A 12,911-nucleotide genomic window follows, 5' to 3' on the forward strand; every position below is an offset into this window, starting at 1 on the left:
AGTAAATGTTTCCCTGAGTTCTCTGAACCACTCTAGCAAATTAAAAGAACCTAAAGAGTAGGCTGTTGGAAGCTCCAATCTATAGCCGATCAGTCAGAAGCGCAGGTGTAGGAACACCTGGGGCTGGCAACTGGAGTTTGAGGTGAGGGTAGGGAGGTAGTCTTGTAGGACTGAGCCCTTAACCTGTGGAATCTGATGTGATCTCTAGGCAGGTATTGTCACAATTGAGTTGAATCCTTAGACATCATTTTGCCATTTGAGAATTGCTTGGTCTTGCATGTGGGGTAACACTACTCCATGCATTGGATTCAGGAACCTTAAAAGAATTGGTGTCAGTAGAGGCATATAACCAAGAAATCAAAATTTCTTTTTAATCAAAAGTCATGATTTAAAAAAAATGAATTAACAATAACATTAGATTTCTCTAATTACTTATGAGTACTAGTTTTCCATTGCTGCACAACAAATTCCCACAAATGGAGCAGCTTAAGACTCACAGTTGTGCAGGCAGAAATTTGGCACAGAATAATGGGGATCTGTGTTCAAGGCCTCACAAGATTGAAACCAAGGTGTCAGCTGGGTGTCAAGCTCTTTCTTGAGGGGGAGAAAATCAGCTTTCAAGCTCATTCAGACTGTTCGCAGAATTTATTTCCTTGCTATAGACCTGAGGTCCTCTTTATACTACTAGCGGTGATGTGGGACTGCCCTCAGCTCCTAAAGGTTGCCCCACTGTATCAACAAATCTAAATATGACTGCTTTCTTCTAAGCCAGCTGGAGCATGTGTCTCTAACTTCCTCTTTCTACCCCTGGGGTGGGGGGGAACTTTTAAACTTTTAAAGATCTCATGTGATTCGGTCTGGCCCATCCAACATAATATAACTGTAAGAATTAAATTCATAGTCTTCACAGTCCTGGGGAATATTCAGGGAATGTACCCTAATGGGAGAGAAGCCTTGGATAATATGGTAGAATCCTGCCTGCCTACCACACCATATTTTGAACTTCAACCATAACTGAGAATTAAGGCTTGATGTGGATTCAATTCTGTATCAAATATGCACAAGTTTTATGATCTAAAATAATACAATGAAGGGGCGCCTGGGTGGCTCAGTCGTTAAGCGTCTGCCTTCAGCTCAGGTCATGATCCCAGGGTCCTGGGATCGAGCCCCCCGCATCAGGCTCCCTGTTCCACGGGAAGCCTGCTTCTCCCTCTCCCACTCCCCCTGCTTGTGTTCCCTCTCTCGCTGTGTCTCTCTCTGTCAAATAAATAAATAAAATCTTAAAAAAATAAAATAAAATAAAATAATACAGTGAAGCATGATTGAACCCTGATTCGTCTCAGAAATTCTGTATATAGCTTATCTTAATCAGAAACAAAGGATATATATATATAGAGAGAGAGAGAGAGAGAGAGAAAGTTATTTAAAGTAGTGAAGATCAGTAAACAAACTTTTTTTTTAGATTTTGGAAATAATGCAACTATACATTCTATAATATTCATGTCAGTTTTAGGAAAATGTGCTACACATACATATACACACACAGTTCTATGGATTCTATGAATTATTAGGAAAATTTAATAACAAAGAAATTCAGTTTCTTCCAAAAAGTAATTAAACTTTGAGAGATTTATTCATCACTTAAAGACTCAATGTCAAATTAAGCATCTGCTTTTATAATCCTGAATTCCTTTAAAAAAATAACTTTGACCTTTAAAACTGCAATAGCTTGAAATCGATTTATTGCTCTCAGGCATCCAATAATATACATTTGCTAAAAGCAGTCAAAATTGAGGTTCCAGCATCTGTGAGAGCTGTTTGCATTTTTTTCTAAATTTTTTTTATCCCTTACTTTTTTTCCTTTTAAAGTCAAACTCAAAGTGGAACTATTATCTCTTTGAAAGTTTCTTGGGAATCCTGTTATTCTTAGTGGAAAACGAGTGAACCCTGAGAATGATTTCTTCTTTAATGTGGTTATAATGGGAGATTTTAGAAAAACATCTCAGTTAACCTGTATTTAGAATCAAGATGCAATTTATTGCATTCCTTACACAGAATAGACACCATTTCTATTTCTCATTAGCACATTTCAATTTAGCATTTTCATACTATTGGGCAAAAAAATGAATATTTCGTGTATAAATTATCATGCAAATAAGATAATATTTATGACACTGTTATAGGATATAAGGCTGAGATATGAATTCTTAACAGTAAAACTGACATGAAACAGCTTGACTCACAATACCAAAAAAGCAAACGGTTAAGTACTTGGATTTATTTTTTTCTGCATTTGTGGTATTATACTTTCAAAATCCACTTAAAGTAGTTATTGTAAAGTGTGGAAGGGAAGTAAAAGACTTCAGTGAGGTGGTTTGTGCTTTAACACATAAAACAATCCCCACAGTAATGCACACTACAGAAAATGGGTCACCTTCAAACCACCTTTGAAATAAGCAGATAAGGTAATTTTCAGATTATGTTCTTAGGAGTGTTGTTTTATAGAATGCATATCTAGTTGGCCTTTTATTCATTTTGCAAAAATGTGCATGTGTGAGCACATGAAAGCACATACAAATATTCTGTCTGTGCCTCTCTTTTTTCCTGTGCCATACACAGATATGCACATATATAAATGTTCCCACACACATGAACATATCTGTTTGATTATTAGTTCTTGTGAGAAGGCACACATGTGCTCATGACTATTTCTTAAATGAAATAAAGTTATTCCATTATGTTTTCAATATAATGGATTTCTATATGCTTCAAAGCAAATTATGGTATAAACAATGTGTAGAACCTTAGAAAAAATTAATTTTCATCGAAATATTTTGATATAATAGTAAATTATATTTTTAACATAAATTTGTTCACCTTTTTCTAGTTGATTATTAATTGTTCCAAATATGTAATTGACACTTAGTATATTATTGAGATGATTCCTAATTATAAATGTAATATCACTTTGTATTTTAAATAAAAACGCAAATATAACATGCTTTTTAATTATTACAGTATATGTTTATGAAAGCTTCTGCTTTTTTCAGGCAATTTTCTAAAGTTTTCTAAATTTTCCAGTTTTCAAAACTGTAGAAAGACAGTATTTTGTTATTTTCTTAAAGATTTATTATTTGTTATTATTTAAAGATTATTTGAGAGAGAGAGAGAGAGAGAGTGAGGGGAGGGGAAGAGGGAGAGGGAGAGAATCTTAAGGAGACTCCCTGTTGAGTGCAGAGCCCGATGTGGGGCTTGATCTCAAGATCCTGAGATCATGATCTGAGCCGAAATCAAGAACGGATGCTTAATTGACTGAGCCACGTAGGTGCCCCAAGACACAGTGTTTTGAATGAATATCTTTTTTGCTATGATCCAAATTATTCCCCACTGGACTCCTGCCTCCTTAAAAGCAAGTACTGTTGGGCGCCTTGGTGGCTCAGATGGTCAAGCCTCCGCCTTCAGCTCAGGTCGTGATCCCAGGGTCCTGGGATTGAGTCCCGTGTCGGGCTCCCTGCTCCTTGGGAGCCTGCTTCTCCCTCTGCCTCTCTCTCTCTCTCTCTCTGTCTTTCATGAATAAATAAATAAAATCTTTAAAAAAAAATAAAAAAATAAAAGCAAGTACTGTTATGTTCTCTATTCCAGTGCCTGGTGCAATCACTAACAGGCAGTACAAAATGTTCTTGAATAAAACTATTCTCATTAATGTGTCCATAATAATGCAAACTGGTTTTGCTCAAACTGTGTTAGTATTACAAAACTAACACTTGGATAGTTGGTATATGTAGTTCTGACCAAAAATTCAATGTTTGCTTGTCTTTTCCTCTTAAGGGAGACCCAGTTTTGAAAGTTAAGGGAGGAAAATGACATTATATGGCTCAAATTAAAAGAGAACTGATTTAATTGAAGTGCTAGTCTCAAGGATACATGGAGTTAGACTACCTGATTTGAATCTTAGCTTTGTGTCTATTTGTGTCTTGAGCCAACTCAGTTTCTCTATGCCTCGACCTATGCATCTGCAAAATTAGGGTGATAAGAGTAGGGTTTGCCTTATAGGGTTGTTCTGAGGATTAAAGTGGTTTTAGACATATAAAACCTTTAGAATATTGCCTGAAAAAATTAGAAGCTTGATAGTGTTTTCTATCATTATTTGGGATCCAATTAGTTTTCTTGTATCTATGAATATAAATTAATGTAAATGGAAACAAATATTGCTATACTGGGCTCATTTGAATGTAAATGGAGAGAAATAAAGGGAAATAGACATTGTGAAATTAAATTCTCTACAGTATCCTCCAAATTTTATCATATAAATGTTAGAATCCACATTTTATGTATGAGGATTCTGACATCCGAAGAAATTTAGTAACTTATACAGTAACATCCAGGTAAGAAGTAACAGGTTCGGGGTTCTAACCCCAAATATGTCATGCTCATGATCATGGATTTCAATTATTCCATGTTTTACATTAGAGGTAAGATTTGGTTCTGTCTGATTTATTAGAGTTATTAGATGCATATGCAAAGAAGTTAAGATAGAACATGTAGATTTTGAAAATTAAATTTTACATTTTGAACTATTAGAATTTCATTATAGAGAGTCCATTTATCCTATTTATCATGCTAGCATATCACTGATTAGTTTGAGAACTAAATAAAGCTTCTAAGATATGTAACTTAATGCCTGGTATTCAGTAAGAGCTAATAATAAAAGCAATAACATGGAGAAATAGTAACAAGTAACAATAAATTAATGACTGACATCTAACTATAATAATGTATAATTATTATTTAAAACTCATTTTTGAAAATTTATTTTGAATGTAGAATAAATCATACAAATCTATCTAGTACTCTGAAAAACAACCAGGTTTGAAATCATACATAAATTCACTTTTGTTTCAAATAGAGATTCCATTACTGAAAATTTGATAAGAATATTTTATTGTCAGGGAATGTTTTGTTACCTAAAACCTGGCTTTGTGAAAAATGTTTTACAGTTTTGGAAATGTAGGGATGAAATTATTTTAACCTTCTCCCATATTTTTTTCTCCCAAATCCAGGCACCACGCCAATGACCTCTCAAACTTCTCCAGGAGTACCTATTAATATGTTGTGACACTCTCAAATGATATAATGTAAACTGGGTGAGCTGAAGTTGTAAAATATGACAATCTAAAAGAAGAGTTAGGATACCCCTCATATGTAACCACACATGCAGTGTTCAAGGAGGAAAAGAAAAATGAAAGAGAACATCGGGTGAAAAGCATATTTTTTCTCTAACAGGATGTATAATATATCCTAGCACATCAGCTTTTGTTGCTCCCAAGCATTGCAAATAGTCTTTTTTCTCTTTGCTCTGCCTTGGCATACCTCGGGGGAGGTGTGGGCCTTTTTCAAATGGATTTCTACTTCCTCAAATAGAAGGTGAAATACTTCCAGATGATAAATAGCTTTGGGTCTGTAAACCAGGCAGGGGAGTTCTCAGTTCACTTTGTGCTGTTAAAGGGAATTCCCAACCTTGTCAAGAGGTATTCCTCCTGCTCAAATGGCAACAATCAAGCTAGGAAGAACAAATGAGTCCCCTCAGGGAGTAGAACAGAATAGAATGTCAAATATTCTTGGACCTTCAGTGGCGTCAGAGAGAAATTTTGCATTATAACATTATTCAGGCAGAGTTATAGATCATCTTTGGGTCCCGTCTTCTTTTGTCAATAAGCAATGCCTCCAACATAATCCAATGGCTTTGTAGCTAATACAATGGCCACCGTGATGTTTCTGAGAACAGAATAAGCATGAATGGGATATTAAGCAACTACCAAAAAGGAAATACTAAATATTTTATAAGTACACCAAGGAGAATATAGCAAAAGTAGTTTGTTTTGTACATAAGGAAATTATTTCAGCCAAAGAAAGATGCGTAAAATTTTCTCATACCAGTTTTAGCTAGTTTATCTGATGGATTTTTATGTAAATAAAAGCGTTATAACATTATTTCAAATCACATGCACTGACTGGTGAACCATCATATTAAACCATTCTGTGGGTTTTGTAATCATTCGAAAACTGATAATGAGTATTACAACTTACATGCCATTATTACACCCAAATTGGTTGAAGCATATCCTGTAGAAGGAACCTTTCCCTTGCATTGAATGTGTTTATAGAGATGACAGGCAGAGATGGTATAACTCATGTTACAAGGATCTCTATATTAAGTAGGGCATACTTTTATGCTGTCACATTTGCTAATATGTATTTTGAGACTAAAAAGATAATCTAAGGCAGAACAGTAAAGACTTAAAACACATCTCAGGAAGCTTCCTGTTCCAGCAGACAACTTCAGAACGGAGGCCCAGTTCCCTGAAAAAAGATAATGATAGCTAAATAAGTAAATATTAAAATGCATGATCCTTCTAAACTTACAGAAATTAAAGACACAAAATCCAAAAGCAGGGTTTGAAAGTTGCTTCGATCTATGCTCAAAACAGAGAAAGAACTAAAAAAGATATTTGAAGAGACAAGTGGGGAAAATTGAATAGGGGTTGGTTATTAGGTGATGATAGGTATTTTAAGTAATTTTCTTAATTTAGATAGTGACATTATGATTACATAGGCAATGGGCCTTATTTTCATGAAGTTGATGCTTCAGTGTCAAGTAGTCTATAAAAATAAAGCAAAACACTGTGAATGTTAATTGTTTAATCTAGATAGTGAGAATATAGGTTTTCATTGTATCATGAATTTTTCTGTTGTTTTGAAGTTCTATTTAAAATATTCTTGGTAAAGGAAGATGGTGTAGTGCCCACACATTTTCATTCCTCTCCTTAGATCATCAGGGAACAAAAGTATGAATCCATAATCTTGATGAAAATGATGTGGAGGGCAGGTTTTAAAACAGTATGTGATATACCATAGTACCTTATGGGCACATGATTGGTAATTGGCAAGTACATTCACCAATCCAGTATTTGTTGAACACAAATTTTGGTTTTCAGGCAGAAACTAACTTTTCAAAATCAGAAATTTCTTCTTCCAACATAACTCATACGCGCCCCATGCCTAGTAACCACCCCCTATCCTGGCAAATAGCAAATGAAAATGAAATCACTGCTGGACACAGTGATGTAGAAAGCATTTTCTATTTTATGTGTATTTTCAACCCAGAGAAAATAAGAACAAATCCCTTATTTTGTGCAGCAGTTTCTAAAATAGAATCAAGGAGATGCTAGTAAACACTTAACTTTAGACTAGCTTTCTCAAAACTTTTAAACACTGGAATTCAGACTTGCTTACGCTCTGAAGCTGGTCCTCAGGATCTTTTTAAAGCCTCCCTTGGCATCTCATTTTCAAGCTCTGTCTGAGATGACTTGGAAAACATCAGAAAATAACACCGCTTCCTCAAAACAACTGCTTGGACAGTGCAAATTTCTACATCCATCATTTATGGAACTATTTCTGGGAGAAATTTTAAATGTCAATACTAAAAGATGATGTTTTCGGAGTTGACTATTTCAGTCAATACGATAAGCACCTACGCAGAAACAGCTTTTTAAAAAATAATTGGAATAAGAAAAAATTCTTGTTTTAATTGTTATCAAGGAAAATAATCTTATCCTTGTAGAATTATTAGCTTTGTGTAATATGTAGCTTAAAGCCCTGTGTAAAATGACATCACGTGATTTGTCACAGTGAACACAGCCCAAAGGTAAGGTAAGTCAGGAGAATCCTCCTTCTGAAACCCTCCATCCCTCTTTATGCAAAGAACACTAAGAAATAACCTCACGGTTTTAGCTAAGCCTGAATTCCATTGCCGAAAGATTTAAGAAATGAATTTCATCCACAGAGATCAATTCCTGGAATCATTGAAGTTTCAAATTTTTTGATTCATAAAAATTACGATGTTTTTGGTCTTGATAATTACCCTTTTAGAGAACTAAACAGGAGAACCCCCCGCACACACACACATATTCGTCATAATGTTTATGAAAGGATAAGCAACGCCCATTAAATCCTTCAAACTTCCATGAGTGAATATAATGCACACATTAAAAAATAATTTTGGGGGCGCCTGGGTGGCTCAGTCGTTAAGCGTCTGCCTTCGGCTCAGGTCATGATCCCAGGGTCCAGGCATCGAGCCCCGCATCAGGCTCCCTGCTCAGCAGGAAGCCTGCTTCTCCCTCTCCCCCCCCCCCCCCCCGCTTGTGTTCCCTCTCTCGCTGTGTCTCTCTCTGTCAAATAAATAAATAAATAAAATCTTTAAAAAAATTAAAAATTATTTTGAAAAAGGGCGCCTGGCTGACTCAGTCGGTAGAGAATGTGACTCTCAGTCATGGGGTTGTGAGTTTGAGCCCCACATTGGGGATAGAGATTACTTTAAAAAAATTTTTTTGAAGAATTTCAAGTGATCATAAAAATTGATCATTGTATTTCATTATTTAAAATGTTGATTTTTTATATCATGTTATATGTATATATAGTGAAAGAATATTATAAATATAAAAAACACACATAATGTATTTTCATATGTATGGTCTTTCAGTTATATGTATTTTTCTTCATAGCAATTTATATATAAGTACTGAATATAACTGAAAGTGTACTGGAAGAATAAAAGAAGTTATCTACAATACCCACATCAGGCCGTCATTTATTTAATATTAGAACTGTTGTTGGAAAACTACCTACACTTTAAGCTAGTCATTCATGTGCCAATTTAATCAACATTGGTTAACTAATTTTAAATATTGCCTGACAATGCAGGATATTGGAGGGGGTCTCCTGTGAGATATTGTCAAGTAATGAACTGCTCTAAAAATTCTAATCCTCTCACGAATTTTACATCAATCAACTTCATTTTCAGTTCAAAATTTTAACATATTCTCACATATTTCTTCTGAGGTTTCAATCTCTACAAAATTCAGCTTAAATTAGAAGGAAAAGGTAAAAGAATAAGGAGAAACAGCAACTGAATTTAATTTCGATCTTGGATAGAGCTGAAAACACATTTGCTTTTCTATTCTTATGTCAATTTGAAAAGAAAACAGTTCTGATTTTAGCTAAATGAGGATTTTTTTTTTTTTATAACTCTACTTGGATCACATTGTAAAAACCTTCTTAGAATTTTCACTCATTTCCCACAGTATTACCACATATTCTTTTGAGCCATTGGAAAAATGGATGCAGTTTATAAAGTCTTTGCTTTTGCATTGAGCTTTTGCCTGCCTCATATCTTTAGATAAATTTAAAAGAAAAGCAATACCCACTGTGTTGAATATCTTTAATAGTATGGTTGAAATACGTAATTTGAAATTCTTAAGTTCAAAGTACATTTATCTACAGCTTGATTTTACACTTGAAACTTCCTGTGCTTCATAAGAGTTTGTAAAAAAAAAAAAATAGGGGGGAATCTTCCTCCTGTCATTTATAGCAATTTTCCTTAGACTTGAGTATAATATGCGGAAACTTTAAAGAAAAATCAAAATCCTGTGCCTCTTTTTGTTTTCTCACTCTTTTAATTATAACACTTACCCAGGTATCAATTCTTTGTTATGCTCTTATACAAATATACTTTCAGAGCAAATTTTGAAGTAAATACAAATTCACAAAATGAACACATTCATTTTAATAACATTAATTTGAAGGATGATGTTATTTTACTGAAGTTAAACCAGAATGTTGAATTTAAGAACAAAGATGTAGCCACTGTTGTGTGTTTGTGTGTGTGTGTGTGTGTGTGTGTTTTGATTTTACTAATACTAACACACAGCCTATTTGCAAAAGGATATTTATTTGAACCCACATACAAAATGTGGGTTGAAATATTAAAAAAAATACAGAACACATTCTTACTGCAAGTTTTGCCAAGAATGTTGTGCTTATATGCAAATTTTGAAGCATAGCCCAAATGACTATGGACACTAAAAGCTTCACATTTTTTCTTTGGCTGGTTTGTTGAATGGAAGGAGCTTTTAAATGTAAAAATGTGGACCCCTGAAATCAGATGACCCTACCCAAATGAGTAGGAATAGGTTAAAACATTTTAGATCAGCATCTGAATAAAAAAATAGCATTTATAAGACTATATATGCTATATAATTTAAATAGAGTGTGTATATTATTTATAAAATATGTATTTGTAAGAATATACATATTCTTAGAGAATTATAAATAATGTAATATTTATATTATATATATACATTACTGGATACTTCATGGATTTCGAAGACTATGGTGATCTTCTATTAATTTTTGGACCCCAGGGGCACCTGGGTGGCTCGGTCAGTTAAGTGTCTGCCTTCGGCTCAGGTCATGATCCTGGGGTCCTGGGATCAAGCCCTGCATTGGGCTCCTTGCTCAGCAGGTAGCCTGCTTCTCTCTCTCCCTCTGCTGCTCCCCCTGCTTGTTCTTTCTTTCTCTATCAAATAAATAAATAAAATCTTTAAAAAAATAATTCTCGGACTCCAGTTTGGAAAACAGTGACCTACAGTATCACAATGATAATTTATCTTCTGTTTGGTCCTCTCCCCTGTGTTATTTATGTATATCTTATTACATGCTATAATATAATGAATTATAAATGTCTTGAAAAAATTAGCAGAAGTTCAAAACTTTTCTATATTGCAAGATTTCAAATATATGGAATGAATTAGAGCAAGTCATTTGTCTGTGAATCTGAAAGGATAATTGGTGATTCTATCCAACATTTGGCTGAGTAATACTGAATAACTCATTGAAGGACGGTCTGTTAAAATGAAATACTCTACTACACATATCTGAAACCATCTGGTGTGCCAAAACTATCCTCTCCTTTCAAACAAAAAGGTTCAATGTTTTCTGAGTTCTTTTACCTTCTCTCTCACTGAATTCAGGTCACTGTTTTTTTTTATTCAGTATATTCAGGAAGGTTTCTGATTTGTCATTGAGGAGCTCATTTATGTTTATTACAACAATTACTTAATGTGAAACAAATGTACTTAAGATTAATGCATTTCGTTTTATGAAAATTTTATCCCCAAAAGTGTATAAAAGAAATAAATACAGATATTCAAATTAGTTTTATTTATGCATGCTCTTATATTTGAGGGCTGTACTTAGACAATCTCTGTAATACATTGAGAAATAAGATGGATTGACAGAAGGACAAATGGAAGGGTAGATATATGATCTATATATGAGATGAGTAAAATACAGTTGATCGTTGAATAACATGGGTTTAAACTTCATGGAGGTTAAACCTCACTTTTATGCATTGTTTTCATAAATACATAAACTTATGGTATCAATAAATACAGTACAATTACTGTAAATGTGTTTTCTCTTCTTTATGTTTACTTAATAACATTTTCTTTTATCTAGCTCACTGTATTGTAAGAATACAGTATATAAGGGGAGCCCGGGTTCTCTGGGTTGAACGTCCAACTCTTGGTTTCGGCTTAGGTCATGATCTCAGGTCCTGGGACTGAGCCCTGCCTCGAGCTCCCCACTCAGCACAGAGTCAGCTTGGGATTCTCTCCCTCTCTCTGTCCCCTTCTGCCCCTCTCCTCTCTCATGCCCACTCTCTTTCTCTAATTTAAATAGATAAATAAAATCTTAAAAAAAAGAATACCAGATATGATACCTATAACATACAAAATATGTGTTAATTGACCTATTGTTCATATTTTTGGTAAGGCTTCCAGTCAACAGCTATTTGTAGTTAAGTTTTGTTGGAGTTAAAAGTTATACACAGATTTTCAACTGCACAGGGTTCAACAACCCTAACCACTGCATTGTTCAAAGCTCAACTGTCAATTAAAAGGTAAATGATAGGATCTCTGGGATTTATATGTATATATAAAGGTTTACTATGCATTTTTCTACTTTTTTGTGTCTTTAAAATGTTTATAATCAAAAAGTTAGTAAAAAAAGAAAAGAAAAGAAGAAGAAAGAAAAACAATGAGAAAGGAACCATAAGTTTTTCTTTAACTTTTCTGATAAAAAAATTATACTGCAAGAATTTTTAATATGGGACCATCCCTTTAATGGTGTTCTCTGTCTCTCTGTCTCTTTCTCTCTCCCCTTCAAAGCTCCATTCTGACTTAGATAAAGGAGAGGGCACTGTTAAATACACCCTCTCAGGAGATGGCGCTGGCTCTGTTTTCACCATTGATGAAACTACAGGGGACATACACGCAATAAGGAGCCTGGATAGAGAAGAAAAACCTTTCTACACACTCCGTGCTCAGGCTGTGGACATAGAGACCAGGAAGCCCCTGGAGCCTGAATCGGAATTCATCATCAAAGTACAGGATATTAATGATAATGAGCCAAAGTTTTTGGATGGACCCTACGTTGCTAGTGTCCCAGAAATGTCTCCTGTGGGTGAGTAGGCAAATCAAAATTTTGTCAGGTGCTATGGGGCCTTTTCAACATTTATTTTTTGCAGGTTGATGTAAACATCTTATCTGTAAGCCAGATCATTCTTCCACTACAGAAGACACAATTACTTTCATTTTTATTTTATTTCTTTTGTCCTTTCTGCTCCATTTTAAATATACTAATATATACATTCATGTCTAGGATATATAACATTTTTACTATTTTCCAGTCTTTGCATTTACCTGAACTCACAGAATTCCTTTGTAATTAAGTACAAAACTCAATTTGTACTAAAATTCATTGTCATTACAATTCCAGGTGCCTACATAGTGCTAAAGGTAACTACCATACCACAAATACCAGATAGTAATTCTTGGCTCAAAGTAAATCATCCAAAGTGTGTATAACATACGAGTCTGGAAGTGGTCCAGCAAGGAGTGTGTTGCATCCTTTGTAGCTATAGATAGAGATTCCTGAAGGATGATATTGTTTTCTTTTTGATTACAAGTAACACATAGTAGTTATGCCACCAAAACAGGAAGCAAATATTATTG

The 12,911-nt window shown here is 34.4% G+C and overlaps 1 protein-coding gene across 4 annotated transcripts in view; it reads left to right on the forward strand.

Moving 5' to 3' along the window:
• CDH12 (cadherin 12) overlaps nt 1–12,911 on the forward strand; it is a 1,005,284-nt gene that overhangs the window by 805,098 nt on the left and 187,275 nt on the right. For all 4 annotated transcript variants that reach the window (XM_027605549.2, XM_027605548.2, XM_027605550.2 and 1 more), the window contains one exon: nt 12,066–12,360. In XM_027605549.2, coding sequence (XP_027461350.1) covers nt 12,066–12,360 — 295 coding nt within the window. The remainder of the gene's footprint in view (nt 1–12,065; nt 12,361–12,911) is intronic.

This window comes from Zalophus californianus, chromosome 5 (assembly GCF_009762305.2).
Source record: "Zalophus californianus isolate mZalCal1 chromosome 5, mZalCal1.pri.v2, whole genome shotgun sequence".
Taxonomy (NCBI): Eukaryota; Metazoa; Chordata; class Mammalia; order Carnivora; family Otariidae; genus Zalophus; species Zalophus californianus.